At 34.5% G+C, this 24,553-nt stretch overlaps 1 protein-coding gene across 1 annotated transcript in view; it reads left to right on the plus strand.

The window, feature by feature from the left end:
- LOC121371133 (pecanex-like protein 1) overlaps positions 1-16,482 on the plus strand; it is a 53,452-nt gene extending 36,970 nt beyond the window's left edge. The window contains exons 23-37 of the mRNA XM_041496799.1: positions 101-209; positions 618-747; positions 930-988; positions 1,486-1,701; positions 1,935-1,994; positions 2,518-2,711; positions 3,580-3,810; positions 6,218-6,324; positions 7,063-7,210; positions 8,013-8,164; positions 8,639-8,717; positions 9,096-9,370; positions 9,794-9,900; positions 11,490-11,674; positions 12,238-16,482. Of these exons, the coding sequence (XP_041352733.1) occupies positions 101-209; positions 618-747; positions 930-988; positions 1,486-1,701; positions 1,935-1,994; positions 2,518-2,711; positions 3,580-3,810; positions 6,218-6,324; positions 7,063-7,210; positions 8,013-8,164; positions 8,639-8,717; positions 9,096-9,370; positions 9,794-9,900; positions 11,490-11,674; positions 12,238-12,519 (2,334 nt within the window). The 3' untranslated portion in view covers positions 12,520-16,482. The remainder of the gene's footprint in view (positions 1-100; positions 210-617; positions 748-929; positions 989-1,485; positions 1,702-1,934; positions 1,995-2,517; positions 2,712-3,579; positions 3,811-6,217; positions 6,325-7,062; positions 7,211-8,012; positions 8,165-8,638; positions 8,718-9,095; positions 9,371-9,793; positions 9,901-11,489; positions 11,675-12,237) is intronic.
- The last annotated feature ends 8,071 nt before the right edge of the window (positions 16,483-24,553 follow it).

Consider the following 24,553-nt stretch of genomic DNA (forward strand, 5'->3'; position numbering starts at 1 on the left):
CCTTGATTTTAGATTTCTGTTTCATCTCAGTAGTCAATGTTTTTTGTTTATTGCTGCTGTGTGTTTACACATTCAGTGACTTGTTTTGTTATCGTTTCAGTTCTGTGATTTGGTATTAAAGATGAGGTTCATCATAACATACATTGCTCCATGGCAGATCACGTGGGGTTCGGCCTTTCATGCCTTTGCACAACCTTTCAGTGTGCCTCGTATCCTTGTTATATTATGTATTATTATGTAATATTTGGTATTTATTTTTCAGGATTTTTCATAAATTAAAATTACAAAAGTTGTATTGTCTAACCTTTATGAAGTAAAAAGGCCAGTTATAGGTAATGGCAGTGTCGGTATCAACTTTTGTCAAAGTTTCACATTAAAGTTTTGTATTAAAGTTTTTGCATTAAAGTTTTGTATTACATTTCTGTGTTTAGAAGATAATTTCTCACAAACAATAAGTCGTAGGTCAGTGAAACTTGGTTTATAGTTTATCACAGTGCATTGAAAACATTTATGGTAGGCGAGATATTTAATTCCACAGAATTCATATATTTAAACTTTTCACTTGTAGTTGTTGTGTATCTTTTTACCATTGTTTTATTTCCTTAATTGTATGCTAGACTCTGCCATGTTGTTTCTTCAGACAGCTGTATCAGCCTTTTTGTCGACACCGCTCAATCCATTTCTTGGTAGTGCTATCTTTATCACGTCATACATCAGACCAGTCAAGTTCTGGGAGAGAGATTACAAGTAAGATCATTTAAATTTATTGAAGTTTCCCATTTTCTTTCTTTTTTCAAAGGAAGCTTACAGTTAGTAATGTCATGATTAAATGTTCTAGTAAGTGAATTTTGTTTCCGTTTGTCTTGTACATTTAAAACATTTAATTCCAATTGTTTATATCTTACACAAATTGTGTTCTTTATTTTCAGCACAAAACGGGTAGATCACACCAATACTCGCCTTGCATCACAAATTGATAGGAATCCAGGTAATTAGTGAAGTCATAATATTAAAATAGCTAATCCTTTGTACATATATTGTAAGTAGTTTCAGTGTAAATTAATGTGAAATTCTCATAAAAAACAGAAACTCTGATAAAACTCAATGTATTTTTCTGTAGCTGGTTTTGGGGTTTTTTTTGGATGGGGGGTTTAGATCTGACTATTATTTATATAATAGTTTCATGTTTATATCTGTATGTCGTATATCTTTGTTTCAAACGATTATTAATTAAATATACTGATGAAAAACACACAACTATACCCTTATCCGTAGTGTAGGAAGCTAACCAAGTCACTGACATTCAACCTCATATTAGTGACATCCAGTCCCATATTATATCTTTGTAGTATATAGAGACATAACTGCGTTAGTAATTAATTTAATTTGATTGAAAATCTCATGTGCTGCCTTATTTCTTTCCATCAGTATCTTTATTAATAAATTATCTTGATGTTAATTTTTGTGAAATCATTGTGTTTACAGGTGCTGATGATAACAATTTGAATTCCATATTCTACGAGCATCTGACGCGGTCACTACAGCACAGTCTATGTGGCGACCTGATGATGGGGCGGTGGGGCAACTACACACAGGGTGATTGCTTCATCATGGCATCCGACTACCTCAACGCTCTTGTTCATATCATAGAGACGGGAAATGGCCTTGTCACATTCCAGCTTAGAGGATTAGAATTTAGAGGTATGTGTATTATTTTACAGTGTGTTGACTTTGTATGTTTATTATGTTCTAAAGTACGAGGCCAAGTCGATCACCTTCCTAAACTATTTAAATAATCTGTAATGTAATCTTTGAAACAAGTAACCTATATGGAACTTCTCCATTTGCCTGCTGATTTTGGCAAGTCTGTACCCATTAAAAATGAATAAATCTTTTGATGTTTAGTATTGTAATGAATGTGTTTCTTTACATAGGTACTTACTGTCAGCAGCGGGAGGTGGAAGCTATCACAGAAGGAGTAGAAGAAAATGAAGGTAGGTTAGTTACTGGTATTACTGTTTCATGAAGAAATGTCTTTAAACTGGAATTATTCTCGTTTTGAGAAACAAAGCAACTAAAGTAGACCAGAACATATTACAATGTTGACAGTTTTAACAAGATTTGTTTCATATCTATATAAGAAGAATATCTTGATAGCCTTTTGTATTATTAGTGTCGCACAATTAGTTTTGGATTTTGTTACAGTAGAGTATTAAAAAAATACAGATGGCCGAATGTTCAAAAGGTGATAGCATCTTGTTTATTTTAGATGTGTTTAAATCTAAAACATGGACAAAACATGATATGTGCACATAATCATTTATCATTTAAATTATTAAATATTATACATGACTGAGGGATAAATACCTTTTGTAAATGCAGCACTTAATATTTTGTAGTTTGATCAATTATAAATGTTTGTTATACATTTTGTCCATAATATATTTATTGAATTTCTCTAATTCTATTCATATATGTTGACTTTTTAAAAATGTTTTTTTTTTTTTTTTTTTACAGGCTTCTGTTGTTTTGAGCCTGGCCACCTACCACATTTCTTATCCCTGAACGCAACGTTTAACCAGCACTGGTTGGCATGGGAGGTTGTGGTGACCAAGTACGTATTGGAAGGATACAGCATATCAGACAACAGTGCCGCCACCATGCTCACAGTGTTTGATCTCCGCAAAGTGCTCATCACTTACTACATTAAAGTAGGTGTTTGCTTTAAAATCGTCAAATAACCCCTTTATGTCATTTGCCATTGCTTATTGTAGGATTTGGCAGAGTTTTTCATGATTATAGTTTTTTCAGTTGTAGTAATTCTCGTTTTAACACAGCAAGTGGGATCTTGGAATGTACTATGTACCTTAGGGCAAGAGGTAGTAGGATCAATTTTGAACCTCAGACTCAGTAGATCTTCATATGAGTGCGTCGTTAAAAAAAAAGAGTTCTTTTTTTCTTTCTTTCAATAGATCTTCACAGAGGCTATGCCTGTTGACCAATCCCATTGGGATGTTTGTTACAATAAATATTGTTCAAACCAACCTCATTAGAGCTGTTGCATCGTTTGCAATTTCAATTAGTACTTCCTGACTGGTGTTGTTAAACACTTCTTGGTACAAATAAAAGAGATCTTTTGTGATGCCAGCAGGGTTTTTTGTATTTAGTACTTTCACTATCAGTATGTTACAATTATCCCATGTAAGATTCTTTGACACCTGTTTGCCAAAGAATAGGCAGTATTCTGGAATATCATTAAAAAAAATGTTTTTTTAGTTAATAGCATGTTCTTTGTTTGCATATTTAATCAGTTTATTTGCTTGAAATGGTTTGCTTTTTAATCAAGAAATCTAGCAAACTTGTGTGGATTGTTGAACCATATTGGGTCAGAGTGTGGTGCAACACTCATTAATACTTCATGAAATATAATAAATTGTAATTTTCATATTATGGTCTCCTTTCACTATCTTTTTGTTTAGTAACCTTATAGCCTTAGGAGTGATGGGTATTAATGAAATGTTGTACCTGAATAAAGTTTTTCCATGATAATATTTTTAAAAACATTGTATTGTTTGACAGAATATCATATACTACTGTGTGCGATCACCGCGTTTGGAGCAGTGGCTGGAAAACAAGATGATAGTAGAAGCGCTAGCCCCGACGGTAGATGCGGACTACGCCGACATCGACCCGACATTCAACGTGCATGTTGATGACGACTACGACTCCGCACTCTCAGGGATTTCACGTAACAGCTTCTGTGAGATCTACTTACAGTGGATCCAGTACTGTACCTCCAGGAGGGAGAAGGTACGAACATTATCTATAATATAGACGGGTATTTCCGATTGTCACCCAGCAGTTTATGACATTGCCAATAGATGGCGTAACAGTACGGCCGCCATTAAGGGAGTGAAAATCACGCAACAATAACATGTGACGGCATTGCAGCTGGGTGCAATTTCAATCTTTATGACTTTTTTGGAACGTTTTGCAAAAGCAAAACCAGTCTCTCGGATAATTCAACCTTATTTAAAAATTGTATATTCATATAAATATCGGTGGAAATCTGTGAATGATTAAAAACATAAATAATAAAGCACCTATATTATAAAAAAGCATAGCGAATAAATTAAACACTCACAAGTGTAAATAATTTTGATGGTTATTAAGTGAAACTTTACTGAATGCATCCTAAAATATAGAAAAGTATTTCCATTATGTACATTTGTAGAAAACGTGGTGTACCATTTGACCTTCGATCTAGAATAGATGTCAACATTTAGCTGTTACTATTATTAGGTCTGGGATATTCTAGATATGATCACATGGGGTTGAAGTGGGGCGCAGTTAACACTGCCAAATATTTATCTCTTATTTATTTTTATTTTTATTTTTTTATATACATACGAGTTATTATGATGTTAACTGTGTGCGATAAAATTATAAATAAATAATGTACTGATGTAACACGCATGCATGCCACACCAAAAATCGCACCCACACCCATTTCGTCGAATTCTTTTATAATTATTATTATTATTATTAATAAATAAATAAATTATTTAATTACTTATTTATTTATTATTTTATAATTATAATATATATTTTTAAAATTATTATCTTTTGTTTCTTGGGGGGAATAAATTAATCATCCACAATATACAACATTACCCCGAAAATTAGTCATAAAATTTTCTATATGCTAGTTAATTACAAAACTAACCACTGACAAAACAAAACAGGAGCTTAGGCTGGCAGGGGCGTGTGTGTGTGTGTGTGTGTGTGTGTGTGTGTCATCTGATACCCTCGTCTGCTTAGACTAAACTATTGTTTTAAAGTTCAATATATTAGGCTATACAAGTGTCCAGGGAAATTTTATATTTGTTTGCGTAAGTTTAAATTTTTCGTTATGCTTTTATGTTCGCGTGTATATATACATGATTTATTATTTACGTTTTTAATGATTAATACTTCCACCAACTTTGATATGAATCTACAATCTTTAAATGAGGTTGTATTATTCGACATACTGGTTTTGCTTTCACAAAATGTACTAAAAAGGTAATAAATACTAAAAATGCACCCAGATACAATGCCTTCACATGTGCGAATTTCACTCCCTTAATGGCGGACCGATCCCGTGATTCTAAACATGGCCGCACACAGTACTTTGACGTCACTGGCCAATAAACCCGTCTATACTGATGGATGTCATTTATTTCCATACGTAACCTGACCTCTGGCCTGTAGCATTCCCCGTCCCTCCCTGTCACGTGAACTGGTCCTAACATCCCGGCAGCCAATCAAGTGGCTAAAATTGTCCAATGAGCCACAGGCATCCTGTTTGAATCATGTGAATCGTATAGAATATTATCATGTTTAAACAATTCTTACAGAAATTGCAGTTGTGTCTTCCTTACAAATGCCCTTTATTTCCTTTTTCCTTAAATGGGAATATTTTCAATTATATACACCAGGAAATTGATTAAACACTATCTAGTTTTGACCATGTAGCTTATGCTTTGCAAGTAATTGTGTACACAGAGGATAGTGAACAAGATCTACACCCAAGTAACATTGTCGTTACATATTTTTAATGTATTCTACAGAAAAATACAGAAACCATAAATATACATGAAAATGCACACTGATTAACTATGGAGCTGGAATAATACTGATATTCTTTTCATAAGTAATTTATTCATGTCCTCTTGGTAGATTCAGAATATGTGAAAACTCAATATTGGATCTAAACTCTGTCGGCACAGACTTTACTTCTAGGCGCCTTTTTGGCTGAAATACAATACAATTCAGGTGGTGCTTATTTAATTTTCGGGTGTATATCTATATGTTTTGCTGTTAATTTTAAATGAATGCTAAACCTTGAGACCACATCATCCTTATTTGTGACATACTAATAAAAAGACAGTACATATTACATTTTTGAAAGCCCATAATAGTTAGGTACAGTGAAACATCTTAAAACCGAATCATCTGTAAACCGGAATTCCCTCAAAACGGGACGCTTTTTGTGGGCCCCTTTTTAAATATCTGTACAGAAGAGAACCTCTCTAAACCGAATACCTTTTAAAACCGGATGTTTTACTTGGTCCTGAAGGTGTCTGATTTAGAGGAGTTTCACTGTATATTAATACATGTAAAGACTCACGCAAAAGTTATGAGAAATACTTGAATGTATATAACTGTATTTCAGAGTGTCGACAGCAGCAAAGACTCCATGCTGGTGTCTCTGTGCTATGGACTCAGTATCCTGGGACGCCGTGCACTTGCCTACGCCTCTCACAACAGTGCTTCAGCTAGGTAAAAGTCTTGAATTATTTGTTTCGTAGTGGTCTAACTGGAGGGGACTATAGGTTTTTTTTGTCTGTCTATCTTTCCTACATATATTTTTATGGACTTTTTTTTTTTTTTAAGATACTACTCCAAATTTGTGTGTTTAGCTTTTAGATGAAAGTTGACTTTTTGGGGGATTTACCCATTATAATATATTACACCTTTTGGGGGGATTTACCCATTATAATATATTACACCTTTTGGGGGGATTTACCCATTATAATATATCACACCTTTTGGGGGGATTTACCCATTATAATATATTACACCTTTTGGGGGGGATTTACCCATTATAATATATTACCCTTCAATTTAGGATATATGAAATTTGTTGGACCTGATAGGTGATGTGTACAGTATTGCTTTAGCAGTACTTTTAGAATGCTTGTTAATGTGTTATTACTGTTGTTATTATTTCTCTATTGTGTAGCATTCAGGGCTCACATTGGAACAAATTTTGTTTTAGCCAATTTTCAGACGTGAAAAATTTCCTTCAAAATTATTTTAAAAATTTAAAGCAAATTTTATTAGCCAAAAACTAAATGTTGTAGCCACTTTGTATAAAAATTGGCAAAATACAGGGTAATCCCTCGGATTGTTTAATGCAGTATATTATTTCAAAGTATGCATAAAAACAACCATTACTATTGTTTGATTTGCTAAGTGAAACATTATTTGTTTATACTTCTGATGATTTTGTTTCAGTGTTGATTTCTTCCTGTATGGTCTGCATGCGTTGTTCAAGGGAGATCTGCGTATCACCTCCCCGCGGGATGAGTGGGTGTTTGCAGACATGGAAATGATCAGACGTGTGGTCGCTCCTGCCATCAGAATGTCACTCAAATTACATCAGGTAATTTAATCTTGTGGATTTTAATGTAATCTGTATTTTATTAATTTAATAGTTTAGCTTAACTAGTTAATACATGTTTTGTTTTAAATGTATTCTTTCCTTCCAGTTTAATTATTTTTTAATATATCCATACATTGTCATTTTTGCACAAATTTAGTCATATTCTCAACAAAATTATGATTCTGCTAAAACATACTCTAAAACTAAAAAAGAAAGTTTGTTTTGTTTAACGACACCACTAGAGCACAATTAATTAATAATTGGCTATTGGATGTCAAACATTGGGTAATTCTAACATGTAGTCATCAGAGGAAACCCACTACATTTATCCAAATGCAGCAAGGGATCTTTTATATACACTTTCCCATAGACAGGAAAGCACATACCACGGCCTTTGTCCAGTTGTGGTTCACTGGTTGGAACGAGAAAACACCCAATCAGTTGAATTGATCCACTGAGGTGGTTCGATCCTGCGACACAAGCACCTCAAGCAAGCACTCAACTGACTGAGCTAAATCCCGCCTCCTAAAAGACAGTTATGTCTTACCATGTCTGTTTCAAGTGATATTTTGGATGCCATCAAACTAGGTACTACCTCTTCTAAAACATGTCAATTTAATATTACATGAAATTATTTCGCTAAATTAAAATAAAATTTGCCAACTGCTTTCGAAATTCGCAATTGATGAATTTGGTGAGTGCCAGAGCTAGCCCTAGATAGGTGTTATTTTAAGCAAATGTAACATAAAAGTGTGTTCAAACTCTATTGTCATACCATATTGTGTAATTGATGATGTTGCAGGATCATTTTACCGCACCTGAAGAATACGATGATGTTGCTGCCCTGTATGATGCTATCACTTCCCATGAGAAGAACATGGTCATATCCCACGAGGCCGATCCGGCGTGGAGAAATGCTGTGTTATCCAATGTCCCTTCACTTCTCGCTCTTCGGTTAGTGGATTTCACTTTTGTATAATACCTAGCAATTATATATATTGTATAAAGACTGTATTAACACATGCAGTGTTTTAGTAATTTTAAGATTATTTTGCTTACTTCTATGTCTGACAGGTTGCTTTATTTACTGAGAAATGCTTCTCGCTCTTCCTCTGTCATTCAACTTGTAAAAGTCTTATAAGTTTGCAGTTTGGTTACGATGTTAACACAAACTGTTTTTAGTTTTACTTGGGCTGTCAGCTTTATAAGCACAGATCAAGTTGTTATACCTTGCTCAGAGAGCTGTAATGATTTGCTTTATGTTTGTCCATACACTGATGCCTGTACGGATTAAAATTTCTCTATACATTCTGTAAATCTTTTATGAAGATACTTGGTTTGTCAGAGTGACAAACATTATGACTTTAAAATTAACACATATAGTAGTGTAATGAATAATTATTTCCATGTGATCGTATTTCTTTTCAGTCATGTGTTTGACGAGGGGTCAGATGAATACAAAGTGATCATGCTCAATAAAAGATACCTCAGTTTTAGGGTTGTGAAGGTAAGCAAAAACTAGTTTTTTTCAAAACAAATTTAATTTCACAAAAAATTTGTTCTAGCATTCATACTTTCTATTTTCATTTTATTTTATTTTTGTACTGTTATACAAGGAATTGTTAAGAAACTTTTTGTGCAGTATGATCATTATTAAAGATTTGAACAATGATATTTTAAAATATTTACGCCACCTTTAAGTGGCAGTCGATGTATATGTAGTTTTTTTGTGTGTTTTTTATTATTATTACCTGTTGAACATTCTGTGTTAATAATAGGTAATGTTTTCCCCATGACAGATGTCGTCAAAGTATCAGTATAGACTAGTTAAGCTAAATAAATGTTCCCTGCTTGTATTTGTATTTTTGTTATTATTTGGTTTCAGGTGAATCGTGAATGTGTGCGAGGATTATGGGCAGGACAACAGCAAGAACTTATCTTTCTCCGCAATCGGAATCCAGAGCGTGGCAGTATCCAGAATGCCAAACAAGCATTACGCAACATGATCAACTCTTCGTGCGACCAGCCTATTGGTTACCCTATTTATGTGTCGCCACTAACAACGTCATACTCATCCACACACCAACAACTGGCATCCATCATAGGGGGAGAGTTCATTTTAGCAAATGTTAAAAGGTTTTTCCAGAATGCTTGGAAAAGGTGAATATTGCCTGTTGTCTTTTTAAATATTTATTTGTATTTAATGTAGGATGTCGGAAGCTGCTTGGTTCTGTATTTGTTTATTGTTTGGAAAAGGTCAATATTGTGCTACCTTGAATCTGTGTGGTTCTGTAAATGGTTACAAACTCTTATAATAATGTAAAATATGGCTTTGATGGAAAAGTTGTTTTTTAAAGAAGTCAAAACAATTGATTGTAGACTATTTTCAGTCTATATTTTAATAAATATTTATAAGTTTATCAGTTTGCTTGTAGTTTAAAAATAATGTATTTCTTCATCTTAATACCATTCATAGTATGATTTAAATAAATATTTTGGTAACAAACATATCAATCATGTGGCACTGGAATGCTTTATCTGCTGCCTGTGACTGGTAAATATTACAGATTACATGGTTTGCAGGTTACGGTCTCGTTGTGATGCTACATGTGCTGGAGGAAGCTCAGCATTCCAGGATGAACTCCCTTACAATTTGTCACACCCCCACCAGTGTGCTGCAGCTACATTAGGTAAGAAACCTGACTTACTGTTTAACAAGGTTTCATAAACACACACACACACACACACACACACACACACGCGCGCACATACATGTACACGCACCCACACAGACACACACACGCATACATGTACACGCACCCACACAGACGCACACATGCATACATGTACACGCACCCACACAGACACACACACGCATACATGTACACGCACCCACACAGACACACACACGCATACATGTACACGCACCCACACAGACACACACACGCATACATGTACACGCACCCACACAGACACACACATGCATACATGTACACGCACCCACACAGACACACACACGCATACATGTACACGCACCCACACAGACACACACACGCATACATGTACACGCACCCACACAGACACACACACACATACATGTACACGCACCCACACAGACACATACACGCGTTGGGGAGAACACTATGCAAGACTTGTGGTGTCACACGGCATTATCCCACATATGTTGTTAGTGCCAAATCATCCGCTGACATTAACACTACAGAAACTGATTGCTACCTATGTCATATAAGTTAATTATGAAGGTCAAGCTCTGTAAGTAAATTATTATGTCAGAAGACATTTAAATTTCTTTCTTAAACCTGGTTTTTGAGAATATGTAAAAAAAATAGAATACTTAACTTGTGGTTGTTAAATACCACTTTTTATCAAGTTGGCACTCGTTTTTAAAATAGATCAATTATTTCTAATGGCCATTCATGTTGTATATAGCCTATGTATGTACCTAAACAGATCAAAATACATGAACAAATAAGCATCACAATATTTCTGTCTTTCTATAACAATTTTTAACTTAGATCATTTATAGTATTATAATTAAATTTCTGTTATATTCATTACAATTTAAAGCATTCCATTGGTCAGCCATACCAATGCGATTGTGTTTATTTTACGATGAACGTAAGAGTAATGTCAGGTGAGGTCATATTTGATAATGTCTCTTTATATTGGTCTTATTGAGTGTTTTTGTTTAGAACCCCACAAATAAATAGAAATAAAATATGAACTTTTATTAATAAATATGTTTTAAATTTAATTATAAAGATTGTCTGTTATTTCTGGGTATGAACAAAAAACAATCATCTGCAAACATGTGTAAATAGTTTTGCCAAATCACACAGTTCGCAGAAGATTTAGTTTTTGGTTTATACCCCAATGATTGTAAAAGAAATAACAGACAATCCTTAAAATAATAAACATTAGGGTTAGGGTTATTGAAATGAAACAAAAACAAAACAAAGAGCGAAAAAATCTAAATTATTACTCAATTTAAAGATGAATGTATAATTAGCATAATTATTATAACTATAAATTTATCTAAAATTCTACAAATCTTTCCTATTTTAGGAGACTAAATTCAAGACATTTTCAGTGCTTCCCTACTGGTTTGTCAAAAGCCTTGGTATGTGCTATCATGTGAAAAGTGCTTCTTATTTAAAAGGGTATAGTCTACATAACAGCACTGAATTTCTTGTCTTACCTTCTGTTTGTGTCTCAACTATCGTATGTGACTAAATGAACCAAATTTTCTTTTCTACAGGTTCTACGTGTTCAGGCCCGCTGTCTACCCCAACCAACCAGGGTCAGGATATTCCTCTTCAGAATCTTGGTAACCGAGGAAGTCTTATCTCAACAACAAGTTCTGCCAGCAAACCCAGCGCTCTCGCCTCCATCGCCAACCTGATAGGAGACAGCAACAAAGAGACACTGCCACATCGTGTCAGAGTATGTAGACCAGGCGACAGATTTCCAAAGCTATCTTAGCGTTATGATATCATAAAAATGTTGTAAGCTATGGCGTCAATACGACACATGCCAAAGCCTATGACGATCTCGTAGCACTAAGATAGCTTTGAAAATCTGGGACTAGAATCATTGTTTGAGTGTCACACTCTTACCTACATTGTTATTACTTGTTATTATTGTTAATACAATGTTGGACACCATGAATGACAATCTAACACAACAGGTTTTTTTTAGTAAATAAATTTCCAAAATATAATATGTACAATATATGTATATTTGAAAATAGTTTTTTGTCTTTCATTTAGCTCTGTTATGTTTTTGTGTTTAGGTCTGATTCTCACAAACCCATGTTGTAAATCAGTAAAACATGCATCTATGAATATTTATCTCGGAGCATGTTACAAAAATATCATTTATTAACTTAAAATATATATATATATTTATTTATTTTTTATTGCTAATTTTTGACATATAATATCTAAAAATGTTTGAAATTTAAAAAAATCCATTTACTAACCTTGTGATACTATTATTTTCACTAGATCACTGATCCGAGTCAGGTCTATGACAATGCTAACCTTGGTCGCCGGATTGATGTGCAGTGGCCTAACGAGGACTGGAGACAGAATGGTGGCAAAAATGCTTGGAACAATTGGACGGTTGTGAAAGGTATGGAGGGAACGGTGGTTCACAAATGGGTGCCATGTCACCGTGACCCAGTGAGACGATCGCATATTGACAAGACTCTCTATCTCGTTCAAATTGGTGAACGTTACGTGCCTATAGTGGAGGCTGGCATCATGGACCTCGGGGCAGAAGTATGACGGTGTTTCTACGATCCCAGGAGCGCAATGCTGGATGTCTGGGTTTGAACATATTCAACAACTGGCATTGTCCTCTGGGATCTTGACTAGGACCCCGAAGGTCTGAAAACTATCATTGAGGATTGAGGAGGACCTCTGATGTCTGCTGAGGAATTTTGTATGACTGATAAGGTCTTCTGATGTGTGAAGTGGACCCCTAATGGTTGAACAGAACCACTGATGTGTGAACAGAACCACTAATGTGTGAACAGGATCCCTGAAGCGTGAACAGAACCACTAATGTGTGAACAGAACCACTAATGTGTGAACAGGATCCCTGAAGTGTGAACAGGATCCCTGATGTGTGAACAGAACCACTAATGTGTGAACAGGACCTCTTATGTGTGAACAAGACCACTAATGTGTGAACAGGATCCCTGAAGTGAACAGGACCCCTAATGTGTGAACAGCATCATTGATGTGTGAACAGGATCCCGATTCACAGCTGTAAATTAAGATGAACATTAAGGCTAGCTTTATTATGGCTCAGCCTTAACGTTAAGTAACATGTTTACCAGAATAAGACACTTTGCAATAGTGCTTGTTGTCATGGCATATCATAAGAAAAAATGTATCTGTTACTTGAAAGAGGTAAATGCTCATTACTAGCCATGAGTTGCGAATGTATTATTATTATGGAACTGGTTAAAATTTAATATTTAAAACAATGCAAGGCAATAAGGTTAGAGGTATTTTGTATTAATGTAATGGTATCCACTGAGTTTGAGAAAAACGTAAAACTAGGCAGACGTGTAAATAAAAAATAAAATTCTAATATTGAAGTATTGTTTTTGTAGGAAATGCAGGTATTAGTTATTTTGTTGTTGTTTTAATAAACCTAATAAATGTAGTCAGTAAAAATCAACCACAAAATCTTAATTTATTGATCACATGTTTTTGTGTACTTGGTAAAGAACATGATATTTCAGATCCAGGCTTGATAGTCTGATTGTGTAGAACTGAAGCATCAGTCTCTGGCATGCACTGGATTATAAGTAAACAAGTTGATATACATTTTTATTATTTTATGATTTTGTTTTAGTAAACTGGCAGCTAAAAAGTTTTAAAATGTCTCTCTCTTTTTAGTGAACTATTATATATTTGTCTGAAAAAGTGTATATGAAAGATCTTCTACTGCTTTGATGATATTTAATAGCTGCAGGTTAATACTTTTTCTTATTTCCTTAGTCAAAAATTAGTTTTTACATCAATGTGAGAGGTTGTGGTCACAGAATGTTAGCATACTAACAAATATAGCCAAATAATATTCATGAATCAATTTTGTTTAATAAAATTATAGATTATTGTTGCCAAAAATATTATTTTCACATTTTGAGTTTAACCATTTTCTTTAGAATTAGCACATCAGTAGCTGGAGACATCGTTAAATAAAACAAATTTTACTTTATCAATAGCTGGAGTCTTACTCAGTCAATGTGTGCTTTTCATTTTTCTTTATTACATGCATTTCCTACCAAGAACTAAATGTAAACTGATTGAAACTACAAACATTATTTTATATGGATGGTGAACATAAAGCATTGCCCACTGATTTGTATATTGATTCTGTGATACATACAACTGAAAAACAAATCATTTTGGGAAAGAATTAATTCCCATACTGTGATAAATAGTAAGCTATTTATTCTTGTATTGTGTTGTGTGTCTGTGGAGGTTCATGACTTACAGAGTTATTGAGGTATATTTTTGGTATGTAACTTGAGTAAATAAGTATAGCAGCTTTTTTTTTTTTACAAATTACATGAAGTATATAGCGGTGATTTGATAGTATCCTTGGGTGATACATGTATATGTCGTATTATTGTATTTTATGTCCTTGTGTAATTTTTTATGCTTGTGTGAACTTTTATTTTATGAAAAGTATTTTGGGGTCTAAAATTAAAATACTCATTTACCAATAGTAAATATAAACAAAAGTTCAAATGTTGTTACCGGCCCTCTTCTCCCAGCCTATACTGTATTCATTTTTATACACCTTTAATACCACACATTACTTTATTTTTATTTACTTTCTCAGTTTTCTTGTTTGTTTTGGGGTTTCAGCGGGTTTTTTAATGCCAGTTTTAAAAAAAATCTCCACTACATTGTCAGGTTGTCAGATTCAGAAGGACACAGGTTATTTCCTTTTATTTCCTAAAATAGCAGTCATTTATCGAAATCTGTAACACTATAGTGAAGGCCAAACCACAAGTCTCAATGTTTTATTGTACATGCTATATTAACAAACAAATAGAGTGTTAGTAATAAAGAGCATCTCTAACTCCATATCATTATGACTTGATTACCAAGAAACTAAGTTGATAACAGAATTGAAAAATATTTGTATTCCAAACATTGCAATGAAATTGTGTCTACTTGTCTTTTTGGTAAGCAGTTATAATAGGTTCTACAGTTGTAAAGTAATTTTACATTAATCATCTAGTGAACAGGACCCCCAAAATTGTTAGCAATTTTTGAAGTTGGTAATAACCATTCTGTAGGTTAATTCAAGTTTTGGTTATCAGAGGCTTATCTAGGGGAGTGCCTGGGGCCACCCCCCCCCCCCCAAATTTTGCGATAGTTATAATTTTATTCTATATTTTCATTTTTTACGACCCCCCTCCAAACCTCCCCTAAAGTACCCTTGGCATTCCACCTCATGTCACTGCCCCCCCCCCCCCCCCCCTCCTAAATGGATTTCCTGGATCCGCCACTGGTTATGTGATTTGTAGCACCAGCTTATCACATATAATTTCTCGGCCTTAAAAATATTGAATGACATATTGTAGTAGTGACTTGAATGTTATCATGTGGAAAGACATAAGATTCCTTGACGTCAAATAAAGAGCTTATGACATGTATAAGCCTAATGTCATTATGATTTAGGTGTTTTCACAGTATGGTTCAATCATATGTAAAAAAAAAAGTTGGTGCGACAAATTGCATAGTGAGAACACCCCTTTAGCTAAACAAAATAAGTTTGTCTTAATTTAATTTTCATAATAGCTTTTTGAAATATATATTGTATTTGCCAAATTCAATGTTAATTTGCAGTTGTTGATATGGCCTGCTTTGTATAATGAATATATTATGCTCCTTTAGAAAACCATTATTCTTTTCTTTGTAAAGAATATATAGTATTTTACTACAACTGTATTATGTCATGTCGTTCAGTATTGCCACCATTAACATTCATCTAAATCTTTGCAGAGTTGTGACATCCTATAATTTTATTAATCTGTTGTTAAACCATTGGTGCACTTTCACAGCTGTGTTCATTTATAAACAGCCAGAAATAAATAATTCCTGAATACAGTGAATTTAATTGATGGTCCCCTCACACACCCATTTAATCCAATTGATATAGCAAAGGTCGTGATATGTGCTGTACTGTGTGAAAAAGTATTTAGTCTAGCTTTTTGGTTGTAGTAACCTATGTGGTGGAAGTGGTTTTCCTCAAACTAGACTAATGCAGTGTTTTTCCATTAGCATCAAGGGATCTTCTATATGCACTTTCCCACAGACAGGACAGCACATGCAAAGGCCTTTGATATACCAGTTGGGACAGGGAAAAAACCTATCGGATTCCATTCACACATCGCTGTACCTAGTTGTATGGAATGACTACAGATTTGTTTAGTTTTTAAATATTACTGGGAAGAGGAACATTCTTTGAAAATGTCTGTTACAGTTCAGGCATTCCCATAATGTAGCTCAGCTGTATGCTACAAATTCATTTGGACTATGAACAAAATAGAAACTGCTGGATTCATTGTACTCATCATAATTTTTGGAGATTATTTTTCTTGCTTGATGTGCGGTCGGTCTGGGATCGATCCCCATTGGTGGGCCCATTGAGCTATTTCTCATTCCAGCCAGTGCACCACGACTGGCAAATCAAAGACTGTGGTATGTACTACCCTGTGTGGGATGGTGCATATAAAAAATCCCTTGCTGCTAATCAAAAAGAGTAGCCCATGAAGTGGCGACAGCAGGTTTCCTCTCTCAATATATGTGTGGTCCTTAACCATGTCTGACACCATATAACCGTAAATAAAATGTGTTGAGTGCATCGTTAAATAAAACATTTCCTTCCTTCCTTTTAGATTGTTTTAATTTTAGTTAATACGTTTGAGAAGGCTGTAATAAGTAGAAGCTTTAACTACTTGTCTCATTGTGGACCGTCAATTTGTGTTAAGACATTGTTATAACATAATTGAAACCACACTTTACTTTTACCTTGATATCATATTTACTGTTTTTATCACTAGACCACAAAATATTACATGCATACATGCATACAGTAGCTCTTCCCCTAATATATTATTTATTTTATATGTTTACATTTTCTGTTGTTTAATTAAGTACAATTTGTTTCATGTTAGAACTGAGATCTGTTACAGCCAAACTTTAAAACAAAACTTTTAAAATGAAAATAAAAATTACTATTTAAATTGCATTTTACAAATCAATTATTTTAATTAACTAGGGTCTACATACTCCTACCATACCTGTCTCTTTAAACCTGCCTACTAATACATACTCCTACCATACCTGTCTCTTTAAACCTGCCTACTAATACATACTCCTACCATACCTGTCTCTTTAAACCTGCCTACTAATACATACTCCTACCATACCTGTCTCTTTAAACCTGCCTACTAATACATACTCCTACCATACCTGTCTCTTTAAACCTGCCTACTAATACATACTCCTACCATACCTGTCTCTTTAAACCTGCCTACTAATACATACTCCTACCATACCTGTCTCTTTAAACCTGCCTACTAATACATACTCCTACCATACCTGTCTCTTTAAACCTGCCTACTAATACATACTCCTACCATACCTGTCTCTTTAAACCTGCCTACTAATACATACTCCTACCATACCTGTCTCTTTAAACCTGCCTACTAATACATACTCCTACCATACCTGTCTCTTTAAACCTGCCTACTAATATACAGGGTTGAAGCTGTCGTTACCAGTTCACCAAAAAGCTAATTCAAAAACCGTGTATCATTTGTATGTGTATAGACTTCTTTAAAATAATATTACTTTAATTTGACAACAGATTTTCTGATTAAATTCACCAAATTATTAATTTTTGGCGTCCAGCTCAAATTCTAAATATGCCAGTTTATTTTAAAGAATACTTGTAATAATACTCAGTCTGTGTAAATTAACCAGATATCGAAATGATTGTTGTAATATTTTCTGTTAAAACGTTTTTCTTCTTTGTTATAAAACTTAACATATCAGTCAAGACATATTGTCACAAAAATTCTATTTTGCAATCGTTGTCGTAAGTGCTTGTGTTTTTGGTTATCAAGGGGATTTGACAAGCTTACTTTCAAAGAAAAGAAGTTGGAGTTATTCTGTCTTTTTTTGGTCCTTTTTTTTTTATTACATGTACTATAATTCAAGATGTGTTGGCAGCTGAATTTTACTGTCTGTATCATGCAGACATTGAAAATTTATACTAGGCTAATATGTTTGAACACAATTTTATGCATCAGTTTTATGGTTGTTAGGTCTAGAATAATTGTGATTTTGAAGACCGGGATTGGGAATTTGATTTCATATATAAACAATCTACATCCATTGTATGTTTAAAACTACAAATAACTCTATTAACAGTGTATTACTTTAATACTTATGTTTGAAGGATCTTGTACAGTTAATCATTTTTAATGTAATAATTTCTTATTTTTATAATTTGTTAACCATTCACCAATTTATTCAGATAATTAACCTTGTAAATCAAGAAAATATGTTATTAAATTTGATTTATATTACTGTATGCACATAGTATATGTATTATGCATAAATACAGGTCTTTTTGTGCTATTTGTGAGCAGCTGTGCTTTCTGGCATGTCTCATAATCATTATTTAAATGGCAGACAGTAATATATACATATGTATCAGTTTTATTTTTAAAGCAAAAATTCTAATTGTTAAGGATTTCTTATGCCCTCTCCACCTCTGCTTTTTTCACTTTCCTCATTTTTTGATATTACTCAATTTTCTCGCACTTTCCATTTACTCCACTTCTTTCACATACTTCAACACCACTGATTTTAAATTTGTGTTTGCAACATACTTTCACTGTTTTACCATATATTCCACTAAGAAATCTATCGCTCTTTTAAACAAAATAATAATAGAGCGTAGCGGTATGCTATATATACTGTTCGTTATCAGTATCATGTCAATACCGATTTACCATACCGAACAAATCTTAAAATACCGAAATTTGGGTATTGAAAAATGTTTTAAAACACTAACAATATATCTGACGAACACAAAATATCGGAAAAGAAGAGAGATGAGGGCCTTGTGTATGGAATTTAATTTTATTTAGATGAAATTGGCGGGCATGCATATAAAGCCGAGTATACCGAAAATACTGCTCGATATTGGTATTGCATCGATACCAAATACCATACCGATACTGAGGTAGATCACCCCCAAAATACCGATACCAAACCTGAAATTTCAATACCGCCCAGCTCTAAATAACAATAAAATTTAGAGAAATATATTCCTTCATTTCAAAAATGTCTGACAATATGTTCGTCTTTAGTGTATCTTGTTTTAGAAAGGAACATTTTCAGACTGTAAAGCCCTCTCCCCTTCTCATCTGCTTCAAGTTCATTCCTGTTTGCCAGAATATGGCATTTAATATGTGATAAAGACAGTTTTAAATGCATGTTATATATTTTATTTTAGTTACATTAATTTATTTAGAAACAAAATAAGGCAAATTTAGATATTGAAAAAAACAAAGTACTTTTTGTCAGTTATGAAAGTATTATTACCAGTATTTATTTTAAAATTATGTCAGAAAGATTATTATGTAGGTACTAGAAAAAGCCAGTACAGGTAGCCTACATGTGTCTTCATTTAATATGTTTTGCTTTATTTGCCAATTTCAAATTTTGCGGATGTTTTGTCACTGATTAAAATAAAGCATTATATAATTTGTATAATGTTGTAATTAACCCATGTTTTGGTTTGGATAGAATTTATTTTACAAAGTGGTCATTTATACGTTAAATGATTGTGATTCACAAGTATATTCATTTATACCCAGTTACTATCAGAAATATAACATCGCATTCCAAAGCATAGTGTTCTTCATAAATTTGTATATATAACTATAGAAATTTACAAAATACTTATTTTAGATATTGCAATTAAAAACATTTTTAATCATTACACAAATAAATTTCAGAAAATGTATTATAATGAAAATCATTTTTAATTTATAAAATATAATAAAGAAATCGGTTTCCCGGACTAAAAACTAAAATTTCCTTGACAAACAATTACTGTTCAGCTTTTTTCAGGTTGAAACTAGTCCTTACCCTTGGACGTTTTATAGTGGTCTCACATACTTTGCCCTTAACCTGTCTGTATTTCACAACATACGCAATTGATATATCGTGGTCGCTTGATTTAATGCAATTGTGACTATTATTGCTGCTGTTTATTTGTAAAATATTGTTTGCATATATTTTGTTTTTATAATTACTGTGCAAATCTGTGTAATCATTTGAAAGGCATGTTTTTGATTGTAATCTTTTATAAATATGTGACCAAATATCTTGTATATAATTTGCAGTGCTATGACTGTAAGTCATGAAAAATTGTGATCTAATGCATCACATATATTAAAAAATATTAAAATAGTTTGAGGGGTTTTATTGTTATTTTTGGTAGTTAGGTAACTTATTATTACAGTGAAACCTCTCAAGACCAGACCCTCTGTAAACCGGAATTCCCTCAAAAGCGGATGTTTTTAAAACAAGTACAGAACGTAATCTTTTGAAACCGAATCCCTCTTTATACCGGACAGTTGTCTTGGTCCCAGGGGTGTCCGGTTTACAGGGGTTTCACTGTATTATAACATAAATAATTTACTTTTATTTTTTGTTAAAAAATGTGTAGTGTAGCATCAAGTGGAAATGACTTGGCCGTCTTTATATTTTTGGAAGGATATCTGCTCGTATACAAAGTTTTTTTGTTTGTTTTGTTTAACGACTACTAGAGCATATTGATTTATTAATCATCAGCTATTGGATGTCAAATATTTGGTAATTTTGACAGTCTTAGAGAGGAAACCCGCTACATTTTTCCATTAATAACGAGGGATCTTTTATATGCATCATCCCACAGACAGAATAGCACACACTACAGCATTTGATATACCAGTCATGGTGCACTGACTAGAATGAGAAATAACCCAATGGGTCATTCCAGCCAGTTCACCACGACTGGTATATCAAAGGCCGTGGTATGTGCTATCCTGTCTGTGGGATGGTGCATATAAAAGATCCCTTGCTGCTAGTCGAAAAGAGTAGCCCATGAAGTGGCGACAGCAGGTTTCCTCTCAATATCTGTGTGGTCCTTAACCATATATCCGACGCCATATAACCGTAAATAAAATGTGTTGAGTGAGTCGTTAAATAAAAATTTCCTTTCCTTTCCTATGATATTGGTGAGAAAGTGAAAACCAGCTTCATGTTTTGGTCATGAAATTGGAAAACCAATAGTGATTCAGTAGCACGAGAACAGATAATCTGGGTGTCAAGATGGTCTGTGCATTCTTGTGAAAACCGTATAACATTTTAGCCTGCTCACAGTAATCCACTACATAAGTATGGCACGACTGTAATGTTTAACATCACTGTTTATAGTTTAATGAGCAGTTGTTGGGACATGTACATGCAACATATGGATCATGTATATAAATTTTTTTTTTTTTTTTTTAAATCAACCATTGCCAACAGAAATGCTTTTTCTCTCCCAAACCCTCCATTAGCAGCATGGTACATATCTATATACCAGTAATGAAAAACCTTTGGAGTTACCAGATTTTAGTGCCATTACAACCCTTGTTCTTTTATAAAAACTCACAATAACTCCCTACGTTTCTAGACTCAGCAAAGTTTTCATGATTTGTTTTCATCTCCAATAATGCTTTTTTCCCCCATGTGACAAGTTATAAAATGCTGAATAGCACATCAAAAGACCCTTAACATACCAGTTATAGAGCACATGTTGGAATGGAACTGGGTAGATTCATATACTCCCTCAACTAGTACTGAATGCTGCACTAGTTAAGTGTGGAAGACACTTGGTTTAATTCCATTATTTTTAAGTTCTCAGGGTGTTACTGCGGTGAGGAGGATAAAGGTTCGTCGAAACAATGACTTGTTACCGACGAATACTTGTATCCTCACCTTTAACGTCCCTACCCTTCCTCAATCTGTCAAAGCCGGTTACCGTAATATTTCTGTTGAACCCTTTATTCCAAACCCCTTGCGTTGCTTCAAATGCCAGGGGTTTGGCCATGTCCAGAACACATGTCATGGAAAACTTACATGTGCTCGTTGTGGTCTGTTTGACCATGGCAGCAAGACATGTAAGAACGATATACTTTGTCTCAACTGCAAGGGCAACCACTGTGCATACTCGCTAGAGTGTCCGCGGTGGAAGCTGGAAAAAAAAGAGTTCAACTGGTGAAGGTACAAAATAAACTGTCCTTCACGGATGCCAGGAGGTTGGTGGAGACAGCAACACCTACAGTCAGTGTCAAGTCATATGCAGCTGCAGCTGCTGCCAAAGTCGCCACTAAAAGTGTTGCAGTCAAAACAGACCTCACCTGGCATTGTGATGAAGCCAAGTACAAGAAACTGTCCGATATTGAGAAGGCGCAAAAACAGGTGCAAAAAGCAGCACACACAAAAAAAATTACACCCCAGCAAAACGAAATTGAAACACAAGTGTTATTGGATTTTAAAAATCCACCAAATAGGTCGAGCATTAGTCTCCCTAAGACAGGCAATGGCACAAAGAAATCTCCAAAGAAATCTCCAGAAATATTTTCTGGTAGGCTGAAAAAGATCGAACTACGTTCGGTCCCGATCAGCAATATCTACGAAACTTTGGCTGATATCGGTGATGATGATATGGAGATTTTCATCTCCAGATCATTGCCGATCACAGAGACCACCAGCAAAGCCAAAGATAAAACCAATACTTCCTCCCGATGGAAAATAAAGTTATCCAGTGGAACTGTCGAGGGCTTAGGCCCAATTTTGATGAATTAAGTCTTCTAATTCAAAAGTATAATCCTCTTGCAGTGTGTCTTCAGGAAACCTTCCTGAAGGATACTGACAGTATTTACATCAGAGGATTTAATCTCTACCATAAATGTCAAGAAACTGAAAATAGAGCGTCTGGGGGAGTCTTCTAATTCAAAAGTATAATCCTCTTGCAGTGTGTCTTCAGGAAACCTTCCTGAAGGATATTGACAGTATTTACATCAGAGGATTTAATCTCTACCATAAATGTCAAGAAACTGAAAATAGAGCGTCTGGGGGCGTTTCCATTATTGTAAATGAAAACATTCCCCAGAATGAAGTCATATTAAAGTCAAATTTACAAACTGTGGCCGTAAAGGTCACGGCTCATAAAACTATTACTCTCTGTTCGGTTTATTTGCCCCCTCGAAACAATTACAATTTTAACACCAGGGACTTTCAAGGTCTTCTTGATCAACTCCCTACTCTTTTTATTATCATGGGAGATTTTAATGCTCACCACACTTTGAGGGGATGCGATGACATAAATACTAGAGGTAAACAATTAGAGGACTTAATTCTCAAAAATGACTTAATATTACTTAATGATAAAAGTCATACATACTTTCATCCTGCAAGTGGTTCTTTCACATCCATTGATTTAACCCTTTGTAGTCCGTCACTTTGTCTTGATTTCTCCTGGAAAGTTTGTCCAGACCCTTGTGGTAGTGACCACTTTCTAATTATTTTGGAGAATGATGGGCCTCCATCACTTGAAAAGGTTCAGCGATGGAGGTTGACAGGAGCAAACTGGGATCAGTTTTGGCATCTATGCAGCACTCGACTGCAACAAAATGCCATGGCTGGTGCTGATGATCCCATGTCTTTGTTCGCCTCCATCTTGAAAGATATTGCAGAGGAAACTATTCCTAAGATTTCGGCAGTACCTAAGCGTTTCAATAAACCATGGTTCAATGAGATATGCAAAGATGCAATCAAAGAGCGAAACAGGACTCTTGAGAGGTTCAAACGCGAACCTACCGGGGATAACTTGAATAATTATCGTATTGCTCGCGCAAAGGCTCGTAAAGCTATCAGACAGAGTAAGAAATCATCTTGGAGAAATTATGTCTCCAAGTTGACTTCTCAAACATCTGTGAACTCTGTCTGGAATAGGATACGTAAAATCAAGGGAAAAGAATCCAATAATACAGTTCGCCATTTGTCTGTCAACGATGCGGATGTGACGTCTCATCGTGACATTTACAATGCATTGGCAGACAATTTCTCTCATAACTCTTCTTCTTCTTTCAGTACAGATGCTTTTACATCTGTCAGAAATAAAGCTGAAAAGCAACCTATTAACTTTTCATCTGAAAATGCTGAAGTATACAACAGGCACTTCTCTTTGAAGAAGTTGCAGGACGCTCTACGTAGAGCCCATGATACTTCGGAGGACCAGATAAAATACATTATCAACTCTTAAAACACTTACCTGAATCATCCTTAATTGTTCTATTAAATATTTTTAACAAAATCTGGATTTCGGGTGACTTTCCTTCTGATTGGAGAAAAACCATTGTCATTCCTATTCCTAAGCCTGGTAAGGATCCAACAAATCCTACCAGTTATCGCCCTATTGCTTTGACACGTTGCATTTGTAAAACCATGGAAAGAATTATCAACCATAGACTTGTCTGGTATCTCGAGTCCCACAAATTGCTTACTAACGTGCAATGTGGTTTCAGGCCTAGACGTAGCACGGTCGATCATTTTGTTAGATTTGAAACGTTTTGTAGGGATGCTTTTATCCATAACCAGCATTTGGTATCGGTCTTTTTTGACCTCGAGAAAGCTTATGATACCACGTGAAAGTATGGGATTTTGAAAGACCTCC

This window comes from Gigantopelta aegis, chromosome 4, assembly GCF_016097555.1.
Source record: "Gigantopelta aegis isolate Gae_Host chromosome 4, Gae_host_genome, whole genome shotgun sequence".
NCBI classification, from domain to species: Eukaryota; Metazoa; Mollusca; class Gastropoda; order Neomphalida; family Peltospiridae; genus Gigantopelta; species Gigantopelta aegis.